Consider the following 27437-nt stretch of genomic DNA (forward strand, 5'->3'; position numbering starts at 1 on the left):
CGGTGCCATAGCCAAATAAGGCACTTCGTCATAACCGGAAACTACATTACCATTTCCGCGCATGAGCTCTTAGTTTGTGCGGGAATACGCCATCTTACTATTCTGATCGTTCTCTACAGAAAGGCCGTAAGGTCCAAATCGTCGCCATCCTCTACGAAAAAGAGGAAAAATGGACCTCCAGTACGGCATAGCGGTAACCAACAAATTTTCTCTCTTTATCGATGAAGATGAGGACCCTCTGGAAATCCTGAGGCAAAAGGAAGAAGAGGCGAAAACCTCCAAGAAGGATGGGGACAAGAAAACCAAGTCCAAAACAGCGAAGAAGGTTGCTGCCACCGACAGTAAACCGAAGCTACCGGAGCAGCAAGTAACCAAAAAGGACGGTTAGTGTTGTTTGCAAATCTTGCCTTTGCGATTCTACTGCGTGCAATGGTGCAGTTGTTATGCGTAAAATGCTGTATTGCAAGTGCATTGTATGCGCCATTTTGAACCCATGTGGTTCCTCGTAACGCAGATTAGCAACAGGACTTTTCGCCACAGGGTGAGACGTGCGGTGCTATTAAAGTATTATGCAATATTATTTTGTTTAAGTTGATTTGTGTGCTGTTGTGTGTGTCACACGTACTGTTATCTTCACAACAGTGAAATTTGGTCGTGAATAAGGAATGACTCGACTTAGGCTATAATTATTTCCTTTACAAAGTGGTCAGGGTCAAAGCACGTGGGACTGTTTGACCTAACGAGTCCATGCAGCTCTTTATCTGTAGGGTACGTCGCTAGCATCCAGATTGCTGGCTTTGGCGCGACGGGTGGGTGTGGCTGTGCGCAGCGACGTCGTCTAGCGGCGGCTGGTGGTCAGCGCCGACCACAGGCGAAGGTATGGTCCACTGGACTACCACTATCACAGAAAGACTACAACTGGTTCGTCACTCACCTTCGAGTCTTCTGTGTTTTTGGAGTCGCTTCCTGGAAAAAAATATTGTTCAAGACGGTTTGCCTCTTCCTACAGTCTGTAAGGTCAAATAAATACATGATTGTTTGAACTGTATTAGTGTATGTACCTTTAATTTTCAGCTTCCGTCCGCTGCAGGTTGTTATTAACCATCATTTGGACGAATCTTCGTTTGCGAGCCGCCAGGTTCCACCTTGCGTCAAATCATGCATCCGGCACCGAATATGCATAGCAGCGCTCATTGGTGTAAAACACAGTGATGTACATTTTTCTAGCAGCCTTTAGGACAATTGTCCTGAAGACTGAAAATCAATAGGACACAGTGTCCTGAGATTGCAATTTCAATAGGACAAAAACACGACTCGTAAAACCGCATTTAAAAAGATTTTTCAGTTTAAATTCTTCCACCTTCCGCGACTTTCATGACTAGATACTCAAAGGATTGAATCACATTTCAAAGTTATTTGAACAGTTGTCGGGTTTTTTTCACTGCCCATCTGTCAACAATGTTTTTCAGGTAGGCATCTGACCGTTCTGCAGGTCCCTCTCCACTTCGACGAGTTCGTTCTCGGTTGACGTTGTTGTTGGTTCAGCTGAAGCCACAGTGGCTGGCGAACGCAGCATGGACATCAATGTCTGCTGATTTTTATCTGCTTTGAGCTTTTTTTTTTCGGACCCATGTCGTTTCTCTTGTTTTATTTTCGTTCAAACGCACAGGTTTTCCGGATATTATGACGAAAAGTAATGCCTTGCGCATACATGTGCGAACATGCACGGGTGGTTCCCATTGGTTTAAACGATTTATTGCTGAGCCAATGAATGCACTCGAGGCACCATATGGGTTCGGTTTTCTTTTTTTCTGCTTGATCCAACTTGAGGATAAATTAAATCAAAGAATCAGATCCCATATGGTGCCTCGTTCACTCAACAAACTGGTCACACGCAGTGCATACTTTCGCTTGGCAAAACCGAAACCAGCGTTTACTTTCGTTTGGCAAAACCGAAACAAGCTTTCCTCTTGAAAATTGAACAGTCCGCTTCATTGTCAAAAACGATCGGACCCTTGACCACTTCTTCTCTAGGTTAATCGGACCTGTGTCCTGCTGGGGTTAAAGCTATAGGTCCTGGGGAAATTGGATCGGTCAGAGACCGGAGACCGACTAAAATGTACATCACTGAAAACATAAGATGTTTGGTGGCTTGTTGACAGACCAGCTTTTTTGTTCGTCCAAGGGGACCATATCGTTGTTTGTTTCATCTTTATCGACCAAGGCCGAAGGCCGCGGTTGATAAATATGAGACAAAAGGCGATATTCTCCCCGAGGACCAACAACAAAGTGCTGGTCTGACAACAAGCTACCAAACATCGTTTTTGTCATCATTTTGGTTGTGCAACAAAATACACAATAACTCACAGGGAGACGAATTTTTAGAATCCAACTCCGGGCCACAAAGCATCGTCACAGTAGCACGAGATAACACGTCAACCTTGTATGTGACGTCAAACGTAGCTTGTTGACGCTTTTTTTCCAGTCTGAAAATGTACAGAGCTGCGATCATACCTGTGAATTCAGTAAGTGTTGAGCATATTTCTTTTCTTTTAAGTGTTTATGACTTTTCGTTGTGGATTTTGCGATTACAGAGATAAGTTGCAAATTGAACGTGAGTCGCCGCGGTAATTATCAACATTGATTGGGTCTTTGAGAGTGAATGCTTACAATCGTTGTCCTCAGAAACACAAATCCAAAGCCACGATGGTTCCACAAATCAATCAGCCTGATTGGCTTTTACTTTGACAATCCATGTTTCACATGAAAGCTCAAACCCATTCACCACCTCGGGTTATTGCATGGGGAACATGAGATTTATTTACCAGGTGTTTGTGAATGAAAACTCGTGAAAATGATGACAAATGTAAATCTTGTGCAGCAAAGGGAAGCTACCCACGGGAAAATAATAATCGAATATCCTGTTATTAACCAATGAGCGCTGGTATGCATATTCGGTGCCGGATGCATGATTTGACGCAAGGTGGAACCTGGCGGCTCGCAAACGAAGATTCGTCCAAATGATGGTTAATAACAACCTGCAGCGGACGGAAGCTGAAAATTAAAGGTACATGCAGTTCAAACAATCATTCAACTGCATGGCTGCAACTCTTTTTGGTTTCATCGGCTGCCGATGTTTTTGTTCCAGGAGGTTTTTTTTTGGCATTTTAAATACTAAAAAAGTTGGACCCCAACTTTTGCCGGTTTTTGGAATTTTCCAGGTTGCACCCATGCAACTGTATTTATTTGACCTTACACAGACTGTAGGAAGAGGCAAACCGTCTTGAACAATATTTTTCCCCAGGAAGCGACTCCAAGAACACAGAAGACTCAAAGGTGAGTGACGTACCTTGTAGTCTTTCTGTGATGGTAGTAGTCCAGTAGACGATACCTTCGCCTGTGCGCCGACTTGAGTAATCTTGAACTTTAGCGTGTTAAATTCATAGCTCAGTATCCAGTGACATTCTTGGCTTATTTTTGATACAAGTCCATGTAAGCAAGCCAAAGAACATTTGTCGTGAAATTTATTGACAGATTGAGCTCCAAACTTAAGCATAAACCTAAGGCCAAAAATAAAATAGGTCTGTTTACGGTAACATAGGGTGAAAAAATAGGGCTTTTTTTTTCAAATTTTTTTTTTTTTTTCTCCCCTCTCTATGATGTTTCACAGTTCATTTCTTCTCATCAATCCCTGTTTTTGCCTGTTGAAAAACGTTAATGATACTAAAACTCGCTGGATAGATACTGATAATTTTCACCCCATCCTTTTCATGACAACATTTATCAAGCTTTACAGCTAGCGGGTGGCGAACACCACTGCGTGCATCCATTTTGAAAGGAAGTACAGACCTGGGAACCCATACGATTTCGCCGTATTTTGTACGCATGATTGTCGAGAATACGCTCAGTACGGTCAGTGGGAAAAAAATACGACGAGAAAAATTCCTAGACTACTTTTCTTCACAAGCCCATCCTGAAGCCGATCCAGTATTTTGGCACATGATTACGTCACTATATTAGCCGCTGTCGAAAAAAATATAATCGGTTCGTGTCAATCAATCAAAACAACCAGGCAAACGAAAGTACGGTATTTGGCGAAATCGGCTCCGAGAATAAACAAGTGAAACAAAGAAGAAAAGTGAGAAAGTTTGAAGAAAATTATCACACACACACAATTTCTAACCAACACACACATGTAGTCCCGCCCGGAATAAGCTTTTTGGGAAGATTTACAACTTTTATGCACATTTCGAGCAGACGAAAACACAACATGGCTGCTCTCGCTCCTCCAACTATCGCGAGACACAAAAAAACGAAATCTCGCGCGCACGAGATCCTGATACATCCGGTGTTTCTCTGTACGCTTGTCACGACGACTTGTTGACAACTGAAGATTCGCGAAAGAAAGAGAAAAGCGCCGAGTCTTGAGTAGAGAGCTAATAAAGTACCGGTAATCGCTAATCGAGCGAAATGAAAATCCGCGGCGACTTCCATTAGGTGAATGCTATTCAAGTTTAGGTAACGTTTTAGCCGCAATGAGATTTTTTTTTTAAAAAGTCGCGGCTTGTAGTCCGTCAAATACGGTAGTTTGTGTCAGTAAAAATTGAAAAAAGCATTTGTTTTAAATGTATAGGTAAACTTAATTAACGGTGTGACGGACGCGCGTGAGGCATGTTTTAATCATGGATGTGCAAACCGGCCGTGTGGAGTACGCTCATTTTTTTTAAAATACACCAAGTTTGTTTGAGAATAAGTGCAAAACAGGGGTTCCCAGGTCTGGAAGTAACACGAGTGACGACCCTTTACTCCTAACAGTACTTTGAGCTTACCTCCCTTCTGTCGTCTGCTGTTTGAGCGCAAACAGCTCTATTTTGGATGCGTGTTTTTTGTTTTTGTTTTTTTCCCAGACGATCCAAAAAAAAGATTAGGGTTGGGCCTAAAAACTAGGGTCGGTCGGGTTACCGTAAACAGACCTTTTTTTTTTTTGGCCTAATCAATTTGGTTGTTCAATCGACGAAAATGCACCGAAAATGGCACACGTTGTCAACCATGGGACATCATTTACACGAAAGAGTTATCTCCCTTTGCCCGCTCATACGGATAATTCCTTCTTTGACCCATGTAAACAAAATGCATTCGTACAGTTCATCAGAGTTCATTCCGTAACTTCAAAGGGATCTAAAATGACTTGCAGTGATGTACATTTTAGTCAGTCTCCGGTCTCTGACCGATCCAATTTCCCCAGGACCTATAGCTTTAACCCCAGCAGGACACAGGTCCGATTAACCTAGAGAAGAAGTGGTCAAGGGTCCGATCGTTTTTGACAATGAAGCGGACATGCGGACTGTTCAATTTTCAAGAGGAAAGCTTGTTTCGGGTTTGCCAAGCGAAAGTAAACACTGCGTGAGGACAGCTGGTTTCGGTTTTGCCAAGCGAAAGTATGCACTGCGTGTGACCAGTTTGTTGAGTGAACGAGGCACCATATGGGATCTGATTCTTTGATTTAATTTATCCTCAAGTTGGATCAAGAAGAAGAAAAAAACCCGAACCCATATGGTGCCTCGAGTGCATTCATTGGCTCAGCAATAAATCGTTTAAACCAATGGGAACCACCTGTGCATGTTCGCACATGCGCAAGGCATTACTTTTCGTCATAATATCCGGAAAAACACAGCAGACGTTGAGAGGATTCAGTGCACAGAACTAGGTGTGTACGGCTCGAAGAAACCGATTGTGTGTCAAAACCCAGGACATGATCCTGAAAGCAAAACTTGAGGGACCCGCAGAACGGTCAGATGCCTACCTGAAAAACATTGTTGACAGATGGGCAGTGAAAAAACCCAACAACTGTTCAAATAACTTTGAAATGTGATTCAATCCTTTGAGTATCTAGTCATGACAGTCGCGGAAGGTGGAAGAATTTAAACTGAAAAATCTTTTTAAATGCGGTTTTACGAGTCGTGTTTTTGTCCTATTGAAATTGCAATCTCAGGACACTGTGTCCTATTGATTTTCAGTCTTCAGGACAATTGTCCTAAAGGCTGCTTGAAAAATGTACATGAGTTGTTCTCCCTAGTTGGTGACTGTGAGGTGTGGTATGTGAAAACAGCAATAACTCTGCAGAAGCATATGTTTTGACAAGTTTTAACTATGTGTTGTGTTTGTCGATTGTGAAAGAACCACCATGAGCAACCCACTGCCCCAAATTGGAAAATTATATTAGCAAATTAAAAAATTCTAACGAAAAACCCCTCAAAATGGCGTCCGAAAATGGGAATGCCGACACCACTCACTTTCCAAGCTTGCTTGTTGAAAAGTGAATGGTACCCGTTGAACGATTATAACATTCAGCCACAGATAATAGCTTCATAGAAAGATTCAAACTCAAATTAAGTGATTTTGCTTTGTGTAATCGATAAACGGCGACCACAAACTTTTGCTAACGTGCGTTGCCCATGGTGTCACAGCCAACCTCTCGAACACGGACGCATTTTGTTTGGTTTAGCAGACGACAAATGTTGTCAGCAGACATGCAAATGAACTTGCCATGCTTTGGATATCAGTATCAATTTGTAAATGGAATGCTCAAGCGTGTAATAAATATCCTGTACGGCTATTTCATTTCAGCGTCACATATGAAACGCAACGTGTTAGCAATTTTCAAACGCGATTTACACAAACTTGGACAAAAATCTCGGTCAACATTTTATCAACACCGGAACTGACTCGTGAAGAACACACATTTCTGTGACGTTTTGAGCAATTTCAAATCGACACTAGTCACGTGAAGAAGAAACAACGCGTGATGTCACAATATTATGGGATGGTTTTTTACCAGAAACGCACGTGTGCCGTTGTGGTTCGCGCAACTTTCAACGTTTGGTAAGTAAATGTACTTTATTTCTACTTTATATTAATACATGTTCCAGTCCCATTGCTCAGCGTTTGTTCGACTTAGTTTCACACATTTGGCATGTAGAATATCTATGAAGATTTAAGAATACATGACATCGAGTCAAAGAGCCTGTGGTGTTACATGAAACGCAATGTCTTCGTACACTGAGAAAAGCGATTAACACGCTTCCAATCGAACTCATTGTCACTAAATATAATAAAGAACTTGCATTCTGAGAATAATTATGAAGCCTGTTGTGAAACTAAATGAAAGAAAGTTAGATTGATGATTAGTTGCTAACGTACCATTAATCTCAGTGTGACGCCAAATTTCAGTGCAGGTTTTCATTTGCTGGAGTTGCATGAAACGAACGTTGTTCTTTTTACGATTTGCTACAATTTTGCCGTTTTGAACAGGAAATTTGTAACATTTCTAAGTAGGTGCCCTTGTACTTTTCAACCGCATATGAATTGTGTACATTTCATTATATGGTTTGATCATTATCTTGCTTTTATCTGAAAAAAAGATTTGTGCGTTTCATGTGACAACTGAATTCCATTCCTTGCTTCCGGATGTGGAGTCGCATGAAACGCACAATTGGGTTTTCCTGAATATTGTCATTTAGTTTGTGTTGAAACATTTGAGTTAACTTTGCATGCTTTTGACTTAGTGTTCAAGCCATACACTCTTTATAATATTAATTTATTGTGTTTTATCTGGAAATTGATTAACATAGTGAACTACATTTCATGTGACACCATTGAATACCGGATGTGGAGTCGTATGAAATGCACAATGTGTTTTCCTAAATATCGTCATTTAGTTTGTGTTGTAAAACATTTGAGTGAACTTTGCATGTTTTTGATTTAGTGTTTAAGCCATACGCTGTTTATAATATTAATATATTGTGTTTTATACGGAAATTTGTCAAAATAGTTAACTACATTTCATGTGACACCATTGAATAGGCTGCTTGTTTCCCATGGGGCGGTTACAGTGTAAGCCTATCCTGAGTAATCCAGTGAGACCCTTCTCGTGTCTGTTTATGCCACACACACAAAAATAGGTCTGTTTACGGTATCTTGACCGACCCTAATTTTTAGGCCCGACTCAAATCTTTTTTTTTGGTGATCATCTGAAAAGAAAAAAAGTGTCTGCGTTGTAAAATTGCCGGTCGTAAACTGTTTGCCTAGCGAAGACAGAAAATAAAGTGATCGTTTTAAAACAAAATTGAATAAAATCGAACAAAAAAATTACAATTGGACAAAAATGGAAAAAAAAATCAGCCATGTTACCGTAAACAAGACTTCTTTTTTTTTTGTGCAACAATAGCCAAAATTAGCTCCTGAGACGTATTTATTCAGATTCAGACCTAACCCAAATCTCAAACTTATGGATCACAGGCAGTCTGTTTACTTTATACTATTAGGGTCTTATTCCAATTCTCATCTTTTAAAATTTTGGTTTTAATTTTTTTGTTCCTTCTTGTGTCCTGGTCTTCTAGATGCACAATGGAATCGTTGCGAGTGTCCAACCGGCTCTTTCAAAAAAGGAATTTTAGGGATGTTGAGGCAGAACCGATCGACGATGCTGCTGACGACGGCATCAGCAAAGCAGCCAAAAATCAGCGTCGGTACAGGGAACGTCTGAAGGATGACCCGGTCATGTTCAGAGAACATAGAGAACGTGAGAATGAGAGAATAAAGGTGTTCAAATCAAACATGACCGAAGAGCAAAAGGCACAGCAGCGTTTGCTTACAAACATTCGTGTAAAAAGATGCCGGGAAAAGAAAAAAGAAGGTCTGCCCCTGAACAAGCCCAAGGTGAAAACTAGGGCAGCAAGTGAGGTTGAGAGAGAGGCAGCAAGACTAAGACAACAAAAGTTAAGAGCAAAATTTACACCACAGAAAAAGGCTGCAGTCAACAAAATACGGCGAGAAAAGCGGGCACAAGAGAAAGCTGAGAAGCGAGAGAAAGTTGAAAGTACACCTCCCATTGTTCCCGAGGAAGAAATTGGACAGGGCTACAACACCATTGATGCTAAAAGGAAGGCAGTTAACAAAGTCATCAAGAGTATGCCTGAGGACCCACAGAAGTTTGCTGAGGTTCTTGATAAGCTAACATCAGTCAAGAGTCCACGAAAAACCAGGGCCATGGAAGAACTTGGCATTCATTCAGCTGGCAAGAGAAAAGAACAACACTACTCAACTGAAATGATGAAGGAGTTGCAAAACCAGTACAAAAACATTAAAAACAGCAGAAAAAAAGAACATCGCAAGAAAAGGGTATTATTTGGACGGATTTTGGCAACCAGTCTAAAAAGAAACAAAGGCGAGGTGAGTAAAGTTCGCCGAGATTTTGGAATAAGTTGGAAATATCTGCAAGAATGCTATGGAAGCCGAGACAAGGAGGATGGCATAGTTCGCCGAAAAGACAGGCTATCGGAATCAACCCAAAAATCAGTTCAAGAGTTCTTTGAGCGGGGAGATGTTTCCCGGACAGACCCTGGGGTGACGTCTGTTAGTGCCAAAGGAACGTCAAAACGATTCATGGAAAAGACTCTGCTTGAGACGTACAAGGAGTTCAAGGACGATCATAGTGATGCTCGTATCTCCTTCTCCAGATTTGCCAAGTGCAGGCCCAAACACATCAAGACGGTGAAGCACAACAAGCTCCGTGCCTGTTGTTGTGAATACTGCGCCAATGTGGACCTGAAAATTGCAGCAGTCAACAGTTTTCTGGCGAAGAAAGATCAGCGGCAGCTTTTTCTCGGACCAAGCAAGTATGATCTGGCGAACATAACCATCTGCAATGCAGCGGTCAACGTCAAGAAATGCATCGACAGGAAGTGCCGACAGTGTGGAGTTGCTGCTGTTCGAGAGAGATTGCAGCCTGTATTGGATGACCATGCAGATGCTGTGTGTCTCTGGCAATCATGGGGTCTTGAGCAACAGACATATCATGACCGGACTGGAGAACAGAAAACAACGAGTCGCCGACTCCTGCGAAATAAGGAGGGTCCCTTCGACCAGCTGATCACTGAATTGGAAGAGGAATTGGTGACCTTTTCACGACACCTCGCCAATGCTAAATGGCAACATAAACAATATGCTTTGCTGCAAAAAAACATTCCACAGGGATGGCTGTTGATGTGCATGGACTTTGGCGAAAACATGACGTGCATCTACCAGGACGAAGCCCAGGGTGCTCATTGGGGGCGACAGCAAATCACCATCCACCCAATCGTTGCGACGTATCGGTGCCCTGATGATGATGAGACTGTTACAGAATCATTTGTGTTTGTTTCGTCTGATCTCAAGCATGACAGCCATGCAGTCCAGCATTTCCAGCTGTCTGTGACCAATCTACTCGAACAACGTGGCTTGTCCTTTCAGAAGGTCGTACACTTTTCTGATGGATGTCCGTCCCAATATAAATGCAAAACCAACTTTGCGGATGCCTCGTTTGCCGCAGACGACACCGGAATCATGACCGAGAAACACTTCTTTGGGACAAGGCACGGTAAGGGCCCTTGCGACGCAGAGATCGGCGTTGTGAAGAGGATAGCCTTTCTTGCTGTCCGCAGAAGGAGAGCAATCATTGCCAATGCTCGTGATCTGTACCGCTTCGGTAAAACCTCCCTGACAAAGCCAGCACAACCCAACCTGCACTGCCACAACAGACGAACATTTGTGTTCGTCGAGGGAGGAATCATCAACAGAACCAGACCGTCACGGGCTGGGCCAGATGTCAAGGCCATCAAAGGCAGCAGAACACTCCACTGCTTCAGGGGCTTAATGCCCTATGTTGTGTCCACCCGAGAACGAAGCTGCTTTTGCGAATTCTGCATTGCCCCACAACCTGGTATCACCTGTGTCAACGAGGAATTCTGTGGCTTCTGGGACCGGGTCTCACTCAGCAAACAACGCAGAAGAGGTAGGTGTATTTCAAGTTTATTCACCCGCAATTACTGTTCAAAGCCCCTAAAGCATCGTTCTGGTTTCTGAGTACACTGTTTGTGGTTATGTCATTCCTTTGTCACAATGTTGCAATCTTTCACAGACGACTGTCATGATGCCACTGGTCCAGAACGAGGTCTTTGGGGCTGCAGCAATTGCTCGTCAATAAGGTCTATTCAAGACATTATCACAACAAAAACCTGCTTTTAAATTTTGCTTTCCGATAACTCCCCATTGGGACCTGATTTAGTCAAAATATTACTATTTGCACTGGAATTGAAACATATTAGTTAATACAAGGCTTACAACAAATGCTTGCTTTGCTACAGATTTTTTCCCTGCCAAAAGTATATTACTTTTAAAAACAAACACGGCAGATTATCTTAATTAGCTTTATTTTGCAGCGGCTGTCCAAGATGTTGATGCACAAGAAGAGGTGGCTGTCGTTGATGAGCGAGATGTGGATGCGACGCACGCTGCGGATGCCATGGTCCTGCAAGATGAGGTGGATGCCATTGCTGTTCGAGATGAGGCCGATGCACAGCAGAGAACTACAGGTCTGTTTGCACGGTGCTTAATACCCACTGACCCAGTCAATCATTTATGGTAATCTAAACGACAGAAACAGGTTTTTCATAATATCAAACTACTTGAGTACTTTTTGGATTTATTCCGGTGCCAAAAGTGTCTGCTACTTGCCTGGATACTTAGCCGATTTTCTAAATTGACTGTATTTTGCAGCGGCTGTCTGAGATGATGCTGCGCAAGAAGAGGTGGCTGTTGTTGCTGAGCAAGATGAGGAAGATTTTCTAAATTAACTGTATTTTGCAGCGGCTGTCCAAGATGATGCCGCGCAAGACGAAGTGGCTGTCGCTCAACGAGATCTGGATGACATTGCAATGCATGATGCGGATGCCTTGGTCCTGCAAGATGACGCGGAGGCACAGCAGAGAACAACAGGTTTGTTTTCCTGTCGCTTAACACCCAGTCAATCATTTACTGAAATTTAAACGACAGGAACATATTTTTCATAATATCAAACTACTTGTGTACTATTTGGATTTGTTCCTGTGCCAAAAGCATAGATCGGCTGCTCGCCTATACACGAGCAGATAACGACAGGTTTTGTCTTCATGTTGCTTTACTTACGCCCATTCAATCATGCAGGGTAAACGACAGTTACAGGTTTTTCAAAATGTTACATTTGTTATTGTATTTTTATCTTATTGTTTCAGATGCCACAAACGGCCAACGCGACGTTGCGAATGTGACGGTGAACACCTGTGTTGTCGTGAAGTACCCAGACCGACATTATCCAGGTAAACATGCCTTGTTACACTCAATGAAAAGGAAATTGTTTTCAAGAAGGTTCGGGAACATCACACAACTCTCAACACATTTACTTTACTGCCAAGGTGCCTTGCCAGGACAGCTGCTGCAATGTAAATTTTAAAATCATTGTTTTGACTTGGTTGGGGATCGAACCCCCAACATTCGAGGAGGAAGCTTTATCGGGACAAGAACAATACTGGGCTAAATGTGCAAAATAAGTTTCTTCCATTTTAGCCAACTTTTCCAAAAAAATATTTAACGCATACTTTTTAATTTAATTTAGGGTGCTCAAGTCATCTTATTTAGCCCAGAATTGTTTTTATCCAAGTTTAGCTCTAAGCTGTTGATGGGTGAGGAATCAATTATTTTGTTTACACTTTTTAACATTCATATTTTGCAGGAATAGAAGTTGTCAGCATGTTTCTGTTTTGTGTATACATGTGCAGGAGTCGTCACTGCGGTCCATGCCAATGAGCTCCAAGTGCGGTTTCTCAAACCGCATGCCACAAACGCGGAAGTATTCCTCCACCCTGACATTGACGATGTGCAGCTGGTGGGGAACGACATGGTGGTTGCCACTCACGTCACTCTCATACCGCGTGGAAGAAGCTGTCGAGAATGGACAGTCGACGGCTTCAAGTTCTCCTGAATTTATTTAAACCGTTTTGTTAAATTTGTGCACAAATGTTTCTAGAAGGGGCAACAAGGTGTTGTGTTTTGCCCAATCAGTATTCATGATTTAAATAAAACTCAAAAGACGTTTTCATTTGTTTGCTTTGTTTAAAAAGTATTCTTCATGATTTTGGTGTCACGTGTAATGCTGTTGTTAATTATCTACAATTAACTGTAGTCAAAACCCAAGCAGCAAAATAATGTTCTACATGCTGTGCTATAGTGCAAGGGTCATTAGCAAACATGCTGTGGTGTTAAGGGAATGCTGGTCCTTGTCTTAACTGTGTCTATGGTATTGTCAGCACCTCTCTTTAACAGCGTTACGGTGTCACAGTAAACGCTTCGCCCCACACCCAAAACCTTAATCGCTTTTTTATTTCATATATGTCTAATGAACATTGTTTATCAAGGACTTCAACAACAGGTATAGTTTGTTTCAAGAACAAAAGGCATTTTAACCATAATAACAGAAAGGTGTCACAGTGTAACGCTGTCATCGGTGGGCGAGTAGTGCACTTTAATCCCACATTTGTGAAGATCCATACCAGGTACTGCTATTTTGAAAAGCTTTCCATAATCTGCAACATCGGGGCTCTTCAAAAATAACTAAAAACAGACAATTCCAGACAATTGAACATTGGTTCCACTTTCCTGGTTTTAGTAACCAAGAGGGGAGAACAACTCACATCACTGGACTTGTTATGATTACAAGTGCAGGTTCTACAAATTTGGAGACTTAAATGTCTCTGAATTATGAGCTATGAATTTAACACGCTAAAGTTCAAGATTACCCCGACTTGAATGCCTCAGTAGAGTGAGTGGACAACTATGTTGTCCAGGTAATTCCACTCTATTGTGGATCGTGGGAAAAACGACTCTGTATTGTTCGGTGTTGCAGCGTGGTACAGCGAAACACCTGTTTATTATGTAATTGTCTATGGGGTTGCTACCAACGTAGTCTGTTGTTTGTCTTCTGGGTCGAATCATGCGGCCAGCACGTTGAGGGGTCAGGAATTTGTCTAGAGGCATTGCCGGCACCAGCCCCTCTACCACCTTGTAGTAAAAAGTCAGGCAGAGGTGTACGGGTCGTTGCTGGAGTCGGGAGGTTGTGGCGTGTCAGGAGGCCTGTAACAAAGCCAGGACGTCTTGATCGGTAGTCGTTGGCGATGAAACGTGCTGCAGTGCGCTGTATGCGTTCCATCCTATCGATGTCCTGCCCCTGGTACGGGTCCCAGACTACTGCTCCGTACTCAAGGAGGGGTCGGACGAGGGCCAGGTAGGCATTTCGTCTGCAGGCTGCTGTGCAGTGGCGGAGGTTTCTGCGTACGAAACCAAGAGTACAGTTTGCTTTCTTGGTGATGCTGCTGATGTGGTTTCTCCACTTGAGGTTGTCCGAGAATAGGATGCCTAGGTATGGGTTGGAAGGGACAGTTTTGAGGATGGTGTTGTTGAGGGAGTACATGAAGGTGGAGGGTGGTTTGTGGGAGATGTTCGTAATGTTTTTAAGCTTGGTGTGAAGGGAGAAGAGATTGTTGCTCATTGTATTACACGTTATGGAGTGACGTATATATCGGAATCGGCGTAATTTGCTAGTGCTACTGCTGGTGGTATTGGGTTTGGAATATATTGGAGGTGTGGGTATTTGCAAGTGCAGGGTTTAGCCTGCGAGTAAAAGGCAATGGGACATTTGTCTCCCTCAACCAAATTCCGATGGGACATAGTCCAAGGCAAAAAGTGTCTAAACATGCATGTACGCATTTTTGAACAAAGATGCAATATGGTGCCATCTGAGAATTAGCCGCTATATCGTGTGTGTGGTTGTTTGAGTGTGTGTATTCCGATGTAAAGTGTACATTTGGTGGCGCAGTGGTAGGTAATCTCAATGCGCCCTTTGACGCACTGAAGGGAATTCAATTGTGATGGGACATTTTCAGATTTAATTAGTAGATGAAACCCTGCAAGTGCAAGTACTTGCAGTTGGTAATGTATACCCCTCCAGGCAAATGTAATCACGAGTCTATTCCCCATGCTGACCTGAGAGTAGACAGTGAGAGCCCCACATACAGACATAGTTTTGATAATGTTGAACTTGCATGGTGCTTTTCTGTTTTCATCAAAGCAAAAACTCAAGACGATGATTTGGAAATGAACTGTCGTGTGTATAGGTGGTTGAACTTGAAGGCACACAAAGCCTCCCGTAAACCATCACAGATACTGTCAGGCTTTTACACACAGTGTAAGTGTGTTTCATAAGGTTAGAACTGCTTTTTTCATGAGAAGATTTGAATCGTTTTGTAAACCATTTGAGACATACTGGGGCTTTAATGGGTTAAGAAAAACACGCCATAGTTGTCTCCCCTTTGTTCTCTAAATGGTTGCGCCAACGACGGGCGAAGTGGCGCAGTGGTAAGACGTCGGCCTCCTAATCGGGAGGTCGTGAGTTCGAATCCCGCCTGGTGGGTTAAGAGTGGAGATTTTTCCGATCTCCCAGGTCAACTTATGTGCAGACCTGCTAGTGACTTAACCCCTTCGTGTGTACACACAAGCACTTCTTCTTCTTCTTCTTCTGCATTCGTGGGCTGAAACTCCCACGTACACGTGTTTTTTGCACAAGTGGAATTTTACGTGTATGGCCGTTTTTTACCCCGCCATTTAGGCAGCCATACGCCGTTTTCGGAGGAGGCATGCTGGGTATTTTCGTGTTTCTATAATCCACCGAACTCGGACATGGATTACAGGATCTTTTTCGTGCGCACTTGGTCTTGTGCTTGCGTGTACACACGGGGGTGTTCGGACACCGAGGAGAGTCTGCACACAAAGTTGATTGAGAAATAAATCTCTCACCGAACGTGGGGACGAAGTCACGCTGACAGCGGCCAACTGGATACAAATCCAGCGCGCTACCGACTGAGCTACACCCTTACAAACCCAACAGTTCTGGAATTCATCTATTGGCTAACAAGGGTTATGCTGAATCTATGGTTTTGCAGACAAACCAAGCCATCCCCGTTCAGAGCGAGGCGGTGGAAGAGGAGGCCGTGGCAGAGAACTGCGTGAAAATGACGGCAGCCGGCCGCCTAGGAGGCAAGGCCCTCGTGAAAACCGTGAGGGATTCAGGGGCGACGAGAATGTGCCGCCAGAGTTCAGGTATCGTAATTGGTGGTTTGCTTGCTTACATAGTAGAAAATGAGTTATACTTTATAAAGTGACTTAATCAGCAGTCTGTATGTGACGATTTGAAGTCTAATTTTATAGTGTGCAAGCCTTTCTCTTCCGTTTCTTAACGGTAGCTGATTTGATCTGCTTCAGATATTGCAAGTATTTGCAGCTTGTATGCTTTTCCTGATGTTCCCCAGATATTTTGCTTGCGTTATGTTAAATGTCGCATTGAGCACTTGTGTTGCAAGGGTACTTCCATGGTATATTTACAATCTTTGTACTAAGTTAAACAGAAGCAGATTAAATTTTGCAGATTGAACTTGAGCACAACATTTTAAAATCTTGTCCAAGTTTGTTTGAAGTTCCTTTTCTCCAGAACTTGTTTTACACACACATCCAGAGCTTGAAATGATGACAAATACTCTGTCCTACTTCTTGTGATGGACTTTTTACCGGATACTGATCAAGTTTCATGTGATAAACTGACATGCGTTTTGTGTGAGTACGTGTAGAGCCAGAAGTGGACATACCAATGGCCTTACTGCATTGACAGTATGACTTACAATGTTAATACTGATTGTATTGGTTGACTTTAAGCAGTGTCATTTTTGTGTGTGTTCACATTTACACTATTTTCTGGCTCTTGCAGGAACCGGGGTGATGGTGACAACAGGCGAGATCGTGGTGAAGGTGGGTTCGAGCGTGGTCGTGGCCGAGGATTGGGCCGCGGAGGAAGGGGGCGAGGTGGCCGTGGAGGTCCCCGGCCTGAAAGTGGACGGGGTGGTGGTGGTGGTAGTGAACGTGGCGGTGGCTTTGGCGCACCTGGTGAGAGGCGACAGTTTGATCGCCACAGCGGTAATGACAAGACGTGAGTGGATTTTGCTCTTATGCGTGATCTTGATGGCTAGTCTTGTAATGCGAGTATGTTCTTTATTCAACTGTAAAAACCGTGTGCAAGGGCCAGTATGTTCAGGTTTATGAAGTGTTTGATTTGCAGGGGTTGAAAGGTTGAGAGTAATACTTTATGTGGGGCAGGGATCTGTCAAACCATCTCACCTTGACTGTTGTTGGTTTCCCTGCATTGAATTTTTTGTATGGACACATAATTTGTATTTATTTTTTTTAGGTTTAAGTGCATGGTCTGACATCAAACAATTGTTGCAAGCTCTACTGCTTGGTGGTGTGACTTACACAAACTCCTGTTTGACTTTATAATTAATCTGAATGTACAAGTCTTAAGATCTTTATCTTTGTGTTCATTCCTATCTGGTGGTGGGGGAGGTCAATAGCCTCACAGTATGTTGAAAAGGAAGCTGTTTTCATGATTGATTCCGTCTTTAACTGAAACATGGTAGGTTCTAAGGTTGTATTAATTACTAACATACATTAACAAAATCTTGTTTGAAAACATTTGTCTTACTAATTTAGGATAATACATACTGTCTTTGTGGTCTTTGATTTCTCTCATGTCCGAGGATACTTTGCATACATTGTACATCTTGACATGCATTGATCTTGAAGCTTGATTGTGATCAGTCGAAAAGAGTTTAAAAAGTCTGTATAACAAAGTTCTGGGGTAAAGGCAATTCAGACTGTGTTTTGGAATTTCTTGCCCATGGTTGTGTTTGCTGACATTGATAAAGAAAATTTAAAAAATTAAAAAAGTTAGTGCAACTTGTTGATTCCAATTATTGTCTCATCTTCAGACAAGTTTTTTGTTTAACCTCCAAGCAAATGGTGGGTTTGTTTGATGCTCATCTGTCCATTAAAGTATTGTAATTATGTTGTAATTATGAAAGTGATTGCACGCGTTTGCCTGTCTTTTCACTCTGATCTCTTTCTACGAAGGACTGTCTTTTTACATATCTGAAAGTACCCTACTAACCTACTTGAATGTTCCTTTCATATACTACTGTGTTTGAGAACAAATCTAGCACTCTATACCTGAGCCTTTTGCTGCAATGACCACTTTTCGTTGAGCGGTGAAACGTCTTGTTTGATCACTTAGTGGCCACCCTAACCACCTGCCAGAAACTTGCATGGGTTTACCGCTTAGTCTTCCTATCTGAAAAGAATGTGCTTGAGTGTTAGAATTGTTTCATCAAGTTACAGTTTCAGTTGTTGCATACTAATTGAAAGGAGCATTGTATAAAGGATTTCTGTGTTCTGTTACATACCTTCTGCTGTTTCCAGTTCTTTATCTGTTTTGGTGTCGGCCTTGTTCTGTGTTCATCTGTCCTGGGTATCCTATAACCCTCCCTATATCCTCTTGCAAGACACTAGTTGTGTTTTGGCTTATAGTACCAATAGTTTAGTTCGTTTTTAGGGTCATCCCTTCAAATACCCATTTTATTGGTTTCAGAGGTGTGAAGCCCATTGATAAGCGCGATGGCAGTGGAGCACATAATTGGGGCTCGTACAGGGACGATGTTGAGTAAGTTTGCCTTGCGCTCATCTCCTGTGAGGGTCTTGTTGACTCCTGTGTTTTGGCGAGAGTGGATCAAATGTCGGTCCTTGTACGTTCAGATGGACCACGTTTCTCTATTTGTAGCTGTCCTGGTGTCTCGTACCGTGAACTTGGCTGGTTAACTGGCTGCTATCTTGTCTGGGCTGGTTAACTTGCTACAGTCTTGTTTGTGATTCCTTTTGTTTGAAGTTCCTTTGCTGTATTGGTTTTACTCCAGAACTTGTTATTTTACACAAAACTCATCCAGAGCTTGAAATGATGACTACTCTGTCCTACTCCTTGTGATGGACTTTTTACCGGATACTGATCAAGCTTCATGTGATAAGTGTCATGTGTTTGTTGTGCGAGTACATGTAGAGTCAGAAGTGAAAATACCAAAGGCTAATAATGCATTGACAGTATGAATTGCAATGATAATGCTGATTGTATTGGTTGACAGGGACACGACCCAGACGGCGGCTAACCCTGCTGACGAGTCGGGAGAGTGGGCTCCTCCCGCGGAGCAGACCGAGAATGCTGATCTCAAGTAAGCATAGACATGTTTTGTATTGATATAGGCTGGGCTGAAAGTCATTAATCAGCAGTGCATTCACTGAATAGGTTTCTGGCAAATTAATAGGTCTATTTCTGGTCTTATTATTGTGCAAAACCTGATCATAAGGTAACACTGCTAACATGTTCAGAATGTTTACCATATGATTGCATGAACATTTGATTGGTAGATTTGGTTTTCCAGGAAAGTGAATTCTGTTTTAAGATGCACCATTTGAAGACTTTCTGTATATCAAGGCTAAATTTCATAAGCTCAGATTGTTGGCAGTCTGAAGGAGTTATCATTGTATGGGCTAGTGTGGCAAAAACGGCTGATTTTTATGCGACATTATCAGTTATGCATGTTTTGCTGTGTGTACAAAGCCTACTGCTCCCTCCTTTAACCACAAGCACCTGTGTGTCCCCAGTGAGAGCGGAGAGGCTGCCCCGGCCAAGGAGGACGACGAGGCCAAGGAGATGACGCTGGACGAGTGGAAGGCCCTGCAGGACCAGAAGCGCATGAAGGCCAGCTTCAACATCCGCAAGGCCGGCGAGGGCGTGGACAACGCCCAGTGGAAGAAGGGCACTGCCTACAAGAAGAAGAATGAGGAAGAGGAGGAGGAGAGTGACGAAGAGGAGGAGGTAATTTCAGATGTTACTTCAGCGTTCTTGGTTTAAGGAGTGAGGCAGTTCGCTTTCTGGGTTGGTGCTGAATGCCTTGGATGCAAAGTCTGGGGTATTTTGCACATGTGTTCTGTTACTTGAAAGATAATGTGTATGATTTAGTTGGCTTGACTTGATGACAACATCTGAGTGCCATCTGATATCAATGATGGATTTTTACCGGATACTGATCAGCCATTGTTGTTTCCTAGTTTGTTAGAAACTGGGTCTGGGAGATAGCTCAATTTATGTTATGGTTATATGGTGAGTGACGGTTGTGTTACTTAAAAATCAATTTGTATTCAGTTTAGGAATTCAGAATAGTTGGTGGCTGGTATCTTTTCTCAAACCGAAGGGTCGTGCTTCAGTGGGTGCCCGCTCATTGTGACATAGCAGGAAACGAGGCTGCAGACAAACTTGCCAAGGAAGGTGCCTCAAAAGAACAGTTCACGTCCCAGCTGCAGTACAAGGAAAAAAAGACAATCATCAAAAACAAGAGGAAAACCAGAGCGGAGAAAGATGACTACCACCTGCTCCAACGTGAAGAACAAGTCGTCCTACTCAGACTCCGCACTGGACATAACAGACTAAACCATCATAAGGCCACAAAGCTGAAGCTAGTTCCCTCCCCCCTATGTCCGTGTGGCAAGAATCAGACAGCAGAGCACATCCTGCAGGCTTGTCCATACCACAGTGCTCTGAGGGACACCACCTGGCCAGAGGAGACAGCGCTACAAAAGAAGCTATACAGCCTCAAAGAGGACTTGGAGAGGACAGCACGTTTCGCCCTGCAGTCCGGACTGACGATCTAACAGCGAACGACAAGAAATATCTTTTCTGCGGCGTTCAGTAAACGTCAGGAGAGAGGTGGAACACATTAATGTGTCCTGGGTGAACTTGTGTGGTAATGTTACTTTAAAGATCAATGTGTATAATTTGGTTGGCTTGACTTGATGACAACATCTGAGTGCCATCCGTTATCTATGATGGAGCTCCCATGGGGTCGCCTTCACGCGGCGGGAGCGTTTAAACAGAGCTACCCCACCCCTTTACTTCTCTTCTTTTGTCTTATTTCTGCCTTACCAGTCCTTTCACTTATATTTCCTTCCAAGAAAACTCTCCCTACTATTCCCTGCAGTTTTCCAATTCTTTTCTTGTTGTCTTATTTCTACCTGACTGGATCCATCACCTTTATTTCACTTACCAAAAGTCTTCTTTTCCACATCCTTATTTCTCTGCACCCCGCATGTCGTAAGAGGCGACTAACGGATTCTGTTTCTCCTTTTACCCTTGTTAAGTGGTTCTTGTATAGAATATAGTCAATGTTTGTACAGATTTTAGTCAAGCAGTATGTAAGAAATGTTTAGTCCTTTGTACTGGAAACTTGCATTCTCCCAGTAAGGTCATATATTGTACTACGTTGCAAGCCCCTGGAGCAATTTTTTGATTAGTGCTTTTGTGAACAAGAAACACTTAACAAGTGGCTCTATCCCATCTCCCCCCTTTCTCCTATCCCATCTCCCCCCTTTCCCTCGTCGCGATATAACCTTCGTGGTTGAAAACGACGTTAAACACCAAATAAAGAATCTATGATGGATTTTTACCGGATACTGATCAGCAGACCTGTTTACCAGTACGATTTGGGCGTATTTTGTACGCCAAATTATTATCGGTACGCGACACACGCACAAAATATGCATAAGGAAAAGTCTAGAATACGTTTTCCGGTGTTGGTGTGCTGATTACGGGATGGTACAACTGCATGATACCGGTTTCGGTCGAAGAGAGATAACCATGACAGCGAGTCTTCAGCTGTGAAAACCTTGTTAAGTTGTTGGCACGTGCAATCGTCTGGACAATCGTGGCAAAATGAAGCGGTAAACTGTGTCAGTTTCGGATGACTGTACCAAGTCTAAACAGCAGAAGCAGCAGATTTTCTTGGAGAAATATAAGAAAGAGCCAGGAATTGTGGAGTCGACTATGGGAAATAGTCATGCACACTGCAAGTATTGTAAATCAGATTTCTCCGTTGCCCTTGCTGGGAAATATGACATCGAACGACACTGCAGTTCCAAAACTCACCTGGACAAGGTTGCTGCAAAGAAATCCTCTGAAAACTGCCAAGGAATTATGAAGTTCATTCCCGCAAAGCAAATCCTGCCAGAAGAAAAGGCTGTCCGCGTTGAAGCAATGTTTTCTGAGATGATTGTAAAAATGAACTTGCCACTGTCAACCGCAGATGTTATTTCACGAACTTCATCTTTTCATTATCAATCTGTTTGGAAGACACTGGTTATGATGCTATAAACTGACAGGTAAATAAAATTGTTTTATCCCTGTTGTATTGGAAGGAGTTAAATTCTGAAGGTGTTCACAAGACATGCTATTCTTACACAAACACGTTTGCACTCGCGCGTACATTTTCCCTAGCCCCATATGGCTTTGCTTGCAAAGTACACCAACTTTATGAAAAATACACTCAACTCTTGCCTCGGGTTTAGGGTAAACAGGTCTGGAATCGATTGCATAAACAAGTCGCGTAAGGCGAAAATACAACATTTAGTCAAGTAGCTGTCGAACTCACAGAATGAAACTGAACGCAATGCCATTTTTCAGCAAGACCGTATACTCGTAGCATCGTCAGTCCACCGCTCATGGCAAAGGCAGTGAAATTGACAAGAAGAGCGGGGTAGTAGTTGCGCTGAGAAGGATAGCACGCTTTTCTGTACCTCTCTTTGTTTTAACTTTCTGAGCGTGTTTTTAATCCAAACATATCTATATGTTTTTGGAATCAGGAACCAACAAGGAATAAGATGAAAGTGTTTTTAAATTGATTTCGACAATTTAATTTTGATGATAATTTTTATATATTTAATTTTCAGAGCTTGTTTTTAATCCAAATATAACATATTTATATGTTTTTGGAATCAGAAAATGATGGAGAATAAGATGAACGTAAATTTGGATCGTTTTATAAATTTTTTTATTTTTTTTTACAATTTTCAGATTTTTAACTCTCTTCATGCCACCGGCGGTAGCGTCCGCCAGCCTTTGTGTCTATACCACTGCACCACCGTCGGTAGCTACCGCCGAGAAAAGTGTATGTCGTCAACTGTCGTAAACTGGCTCATTTGCATACTGACCTCCAGTACAACGCATGCGTACTGAATAAGAACGTTTTAACTTCCGCCATCTTCCTTCAAATTGCGGGAGCGTGCTTGTTTTCGATGTGAAAACTACAAAAGAAGATTCGTTTGTGGCGATTTGTGGTGTAGAGACGTAATGGGCGCTTTTTGGGCAGAGTTGTTAGGCAATAATGACAGCGACGACGATGCTTTTGAACGATTTTCTTTGGAAGAGGTCGCCGAATCGATCAGGAAACTGCACATGCGATCCGAGTGTTGCAAGCACCAGAGTCTGATTCCGATGAAGAAGACGACAAAGTGATCGGAGATTCGAAAATCAGTGCTTACGATTGTGACAGGTTACGAGTTCTGTGAGTTTCAACCTTCTTATTTTCGCTGTGTGACCGTGTCGTCTTCTGCTACCCAAGTTTGAGCATCAATGTCTTGTACATTCATTTTGTCATTCTCACAAAAAATTTCAGGGCAATGCAATGAAAACTTTTTTTTTAATGATTTTTTTAATTCGGTAGGTGGTTAAATTACCAATTTCCCCCAAAATGCTTGGTTTACAGGTATAGTAAGAGTGTAAAATTACATGGCGTGAGAAGAGTTAATGACCAAAGTCATTAATTAATTGTTAAGCCACCAAGCTGAAATGCAATACCGAAGTCCGGGCTTCGTCGGAGATTACTTGACCAAAATTTCAACCAATTTGGTTGAAAAATGAGGGCGTGACAGTGCCGCCTCAACTTTTACGAAAAGCCGGATATGACGTCATCAAAGACATTGATCAAAAAAATGAAAAAAACGTCTGGGGATTTCATACCCAGGAACCCTCATGTCAAATTTTATAGAGATCGGTCCAGTAGTTTAGTCTGAATCGCTCTACACACACAGACAGACACACACACACACACACACGCACGCACATACACCACGACCCTCGTCTCGATTCCCCCCTCTACGTTAAAACATTTAGTCAAAACTTGACTAAATGTAAAAATGAATAAGTGACTGAAGACTGAGAACAAAATGTTGTGCTTGATGGTGGTTTTTGTGATAAATTTGTCCTCAGTTCTGGTTAATTGGTTGATGTGACAGTTGTGTTACTTTAAACAATTTATATTCGGTTTAGGTGTTCGGAATAGTTGGTGGCTGGTATCTTTTTTGCTGCATTCAGTAAACTTCAGGGGAGAGGTGGAACACATTAATGTGTCCTGGGTGAACTTGTGTGGTTGTGTTACTTTAAAGATCAATGTATGATTTGGTTGGCTTGACTTAATGATAAACATCTGAGTGCCATCTGATACCAATGATGGATTTTTACCGGATCAGGCATTGTTGTGTTTACTAGTTTGTTAAAGACTGGGACGGGGAGATGGCTAAAAAAAAAAAATGAAATAAAAAGCTCACCAGTGTTTTTCTCAGACTTGAGAAGTCTATTGGACCTGGATTGAAAATATGTGTAAGTCCAAATGTTTTGTCCATAAAAAAAATTGTTCAGTAATAAGACCACCTACAGTTATTACTGTTGGAAAGTAGACTGTCCAAGTGTCATAACAATCCATTTGGGATCTATTTATATAAAAATAAAAATGTGCATGGGTGACTGAAGACTGAGATCTGAGAACAAGACTGTGCGTTGTGGTTGTTGGTTTTGTTATCAATTTGTTTTGGTTAGTGTGATGGTTTTACTTTGAAATCAATTAATATTCGGTTAGGCTTGACTTGATGACAACATCTGAGTGCCATCTGATATAAATGTGATGGATTTTTACCGGATACTGATCAAGCCTTTTTAATGTTTCCTAATTGATAAAATGTTCTCACGATGCAAAGAAATAATAAATTGTTCCCACACTTTGACAAAATGTTGTGCTTGATGGTGGTTTTTGTGATAAATTTGTCCTCAGTTCTGGTTAATTGGTTGATGTGACAGTTGTGTTACTTTAAACAATTTATATTCGGTTTAGGTGTTCGGAATAGTTGGTGGCTGGTATCTTTTTTGCTGCATTCAGTAAACTTCAGGGGAGAGGTGGAACACATTAATGTGTCCTGGGTGAACTTGTGTGGTTGTGTTACTTTAAAGATCAATGTATGATTTGGTTGGCTTGACTTAATGATAAACATCTGAGTGCCATCTGATACCAATGATGGATTTTTACCGGATCAGGCATTGTTGTGTTTACTAGTTTGTTAAAGACTGGGACGGGGAGATGGCTAAAAAAAAAAATGTAATAAAAAGCTCACCAGTGTTTTTCTCAGACTTGAGAAGTCTATTGGACCTGGATTGAAAATATGTGTAAGTCCAAATGTTTTGTCCATAAAAAAAATTGTTCAGTAATAAGACCACCTACAGTTATTACTGTTGGAAAGTAGACTGTCCAACTGTCATAACAATCCATTTGGGATCTATTTATATAAAAATAAAAATGTGCATGGGTGACTGAAGACTGAGATCTGAGAACAAGACTGTGCGTTGTGGTTGTTGGTTTTGTTATCAATTTGTTTTGGTTAGTGTGATGGTTTTACTTTGAAATCAATTAATATTCGGTTAGGCTTGACTTGATGACAACATCTGAGTGCCATCTGATATAAATGTGATGGATTTTTACCGGATACTGATCAAGCCTTTTTAATGTTTCCTAATTGATAAAATGTTCTCACGATGCAAAGAAATAATAAATTGTTCCCACACTTCAAGAAATAATAAATTGTTCCCACACTTCATGTTTTGATTATGGGATGTAGGGTAATATCGGTAAAAAAAATATTAATCTTTTCTTGATAAGTGAGTTTTTGATTTCTTTTACTCATGTTTTCTTTTGATCTCTCCAGGAGGATGATCGCCATGGACACAAGAAGCAACTGGTGACAGATATTCGCATCACCTTTGCTGACAATCCACGACGTGGAGGCAGAGGGGGCCGCGGAGGCCGAGGTGCCCGTGGAGGTCCCAGGGGAGGAGGAGGTCGCGGTGGTGGCGACAGAGGTGGCTTTGAGGGCCAACAGCCCCGCGAGCGTCCACCAAGAGGGCCCCGCGAGTCTGCTCCTCGTATTGAAAACGAGGATGACTTCCCTAGCCTGGTGAAGTCTGCGGCCTAAAGGGTCTGAATCCAAGGCACAAGTAGCTCCATCCTGCTGCTTGCGAAAAAGGCTCTGCCTACTACCACGTGTGATTTTTCTAAACATTTTGTTTTTCATTTACCAGCAAGTCTCTCAAAGTTTTGCTACTGTGGTGTTTTTACAACATTACATCAGAATCAAGGTTTATCCTGTACATACTACTACAGTTTTGCGAGTGGTCGTCTGCTGAGGCAGCCACCAAGACGCTTCGTTCTCATGCCACTGCAACCTTTTCTTCCTTTCTGACCATCGGGGCTGGAAAATGAGCGTGTTATTTCTCGTCAATGAGGTGAAGCAAGATACTCCAGCATCTTGACTGATTGTTTTGGGAAACAGAGAATAAAATGAGCATCTCCATGTGCACAAATCGAGCTTTCCCGTGTTGTTCGTCCCGATTCAAGCAATATACTGCGAGTTGCTCACTGTGACTTTCGTGGATGAGAGCAGCATTTACTGCCATGGGTTGTGTACGTCCAAGAAAACAGAAAAACGGTCCTTTTGATACTAATACTAGCACCTCATTATTCATCTCATTGTGTCCATAAATCAGACATCCTCATTGTGCTCCTAGTTCAATCACCCTTTATTTAAGTCCTTGTAGCTGCGACCAGAGCGTCCCTCTTGTTTTTTATATAGTGAAATATATATTTCTGTTGGCTTTATTTCAGTCTGTGGTGTTTGGACAGATTATCAAAACTTGAGTTTTATTTCAAGTGAATTGTAGAGAGGGGTTCATGTTGGTAAACCGGGAAAGGCAAAGGGTTTTATTTTATGACGACCAGTCATATATATATACTATGGGTTGGGAGGGGGTGGGGGGAATGGTCATAAATATCATTTTTGTGTGCATAAACTATCACCCGAGCACATTGTGTTGCATGTTCATGATCTTGCTGACCCAGCTTGGAGTTGGTTCTGCCACGGTCATTGTTCAAGTCGAGTATGGTAGCTTGTACAAGTTCTTTCTCGTTGGTGTGAGAAAACTGATGTTGAAAGAAACGCGAAAATAAATTATGAAAAACCTTTGATGCAGGCCTGTTTGGAGTCTGGATTGATAGATTTGTTCTGAATGAATGTTGAGCGAGATTTGCAAGTACAGAGTCAGACCTGGGAACCCATACGATTTCGCCGTATTTTGTACGCATGATTGTCGAGAATACGATCAGTAGGTCAGTGGAAAAAGAATACGACCAAACATTCCTAGACTACTTTTCTTCACAAGCCCATCTTGAAGCCGATCCAGTATTTTGACACATGATTACAGTTTTTGTCAGTAAACATTGAAAAAAAGCATTTGTTTTAAATGACTAAAATGTATAGGTAAACTTAATTAATGGTGTGACGGATGCGTGTGAAGCATACTTTAATCATGGATGTTCGTATGCTGTGTGGAGTAGGCTCATTTTTCTGAAAATACACGAAGTTTGTTTGAGAATACTGTGCAAAACAGGGGTTCCCAGGTCTGCAGAGTGTTAACATTTGAGATCACTTTTATGGTCTGTAATCTG

The 27437-nt window shown here is 42.1% G+C and overlaps 2 protein-coding genes across 3 annotated transcripts; both read left to right on the top strand.

The window, feature by feature from the left end:
• The first annotated feature begins 54 nt into the window (after nucleotides 1-54).
• Nucleotides 55-26955, top strand: LOC138966218 (intracellular hyaluronan-binding protein 4-like). Of its 2 annotated transcripts, XM_070338359.1 has the most exons (7): nucleotides 55-383; nucleotides 15849-16005; nucleotides 16667-16885; nucleotides 18380-18451; nucleotides 18924-19010; nucleotides 19444-19657; nucleotides 25642-26955. In XM_070338359.1, exons 1-7 carry the CDS (start codon nucleotides 170-172, stop codon nucleotides 25906-25908), a joined length of 1230 nt encoding a protein of 409 aa, XP_070194460.1. In that variant the 5' UTR covers nucleotides 55-169; the 3' UTR covers nucleotides 25909-26955. The 2 variants fall into 2 exon arrangements, with proteins under 2 accessions (XP_070194460.1, XP_070194461.1); XM_070338360.1 differs by lacking the exon at nucleotides 18380-18451.
• On the top strand, nucleotides 6055-13540 carry LOC138966215 (uncharacterized). Its single transcript, XM_070338353.1, has 5 exons — nucleotides 6055-10831; nucleotides 11259-11411; nucleotides 11686-11814; nucleotides 12090-12173; nucleotides 12633-13540. Exons 1-5 carry the CDS (start codon nucleotides 8407-8409, stop codon nucleotides 12833-12835), a joined length of 2994 nt encoding a protein of 997 aa, XP_070194454.1. The 5' UTR covers nucleotides 6055-8406; the 3' UTR covers nucleotides 12836-13540.
• Nucleotides 26956-27437: the final 482 nt, after the last annotated feature.

The sequence above is a fragment of the Littorina saxatilis genome, linkage group LG5 (genome assembly GCF_037325665.1).
Source record: "Littorina saxatilis isolate snail1 linkage group LG5, US_GU_Lsax_2.0, whole genome shotgun sequence".
Lineage (NCBI taxonomy): Eukaryota > Metazoa > Mollusca > Gastropoda > Littorinimorpha > Littorinidae > Littorina > Littorina saxatilis.

Excerpts from the sequence above, each read along its gene's own strand:
- LOC138966218 (XM_070338359.1), top strand. The coding sequence starts at position 170 with ATGGACCTCCAGTACGGCATAGCGGTAACCAACAAATTTTCTCTCTTT. Across the intron at positions 16,886-18,379 it reads CACAGCGGTAATGACAAGAC|AGGTGTGAAGCCCATTGATA; the intron begins GTGAGTGGATTT and ends TATTGGTTTCAG. Across the intron at positions 19,011-19,443 it reads ACCGAGAATGCTGATCTCAA|TGAGAGCGGAGAGGCTGCCC; the intron begins GTAAGCATAGAC and ends GTGTGTCCCCAG.
- LOC138966215 (XM_070338353.1), top strand. The coding sequence starts at position 8,407 with ATGGAATCGTTGCGAGTGTCCAACCGGCTCTTTCAAAAAAGGAATTTT. Across the intron at positions 11,412-11,685 it reads TGCACAGCAGAGAACTACAG|CGGCTGTCCAAGATGATGCC; the intron begins GTCTGTTTGCAC and ends TGTATTTTGCAG. Across the intron at positions 12,174-12,632 it reads CCCAGACCGACATTATCCAG|GAGTCGTCACTGCGGTCCAT; the intron begins GTAAACATGCCT and ends ATACATGTGCAG.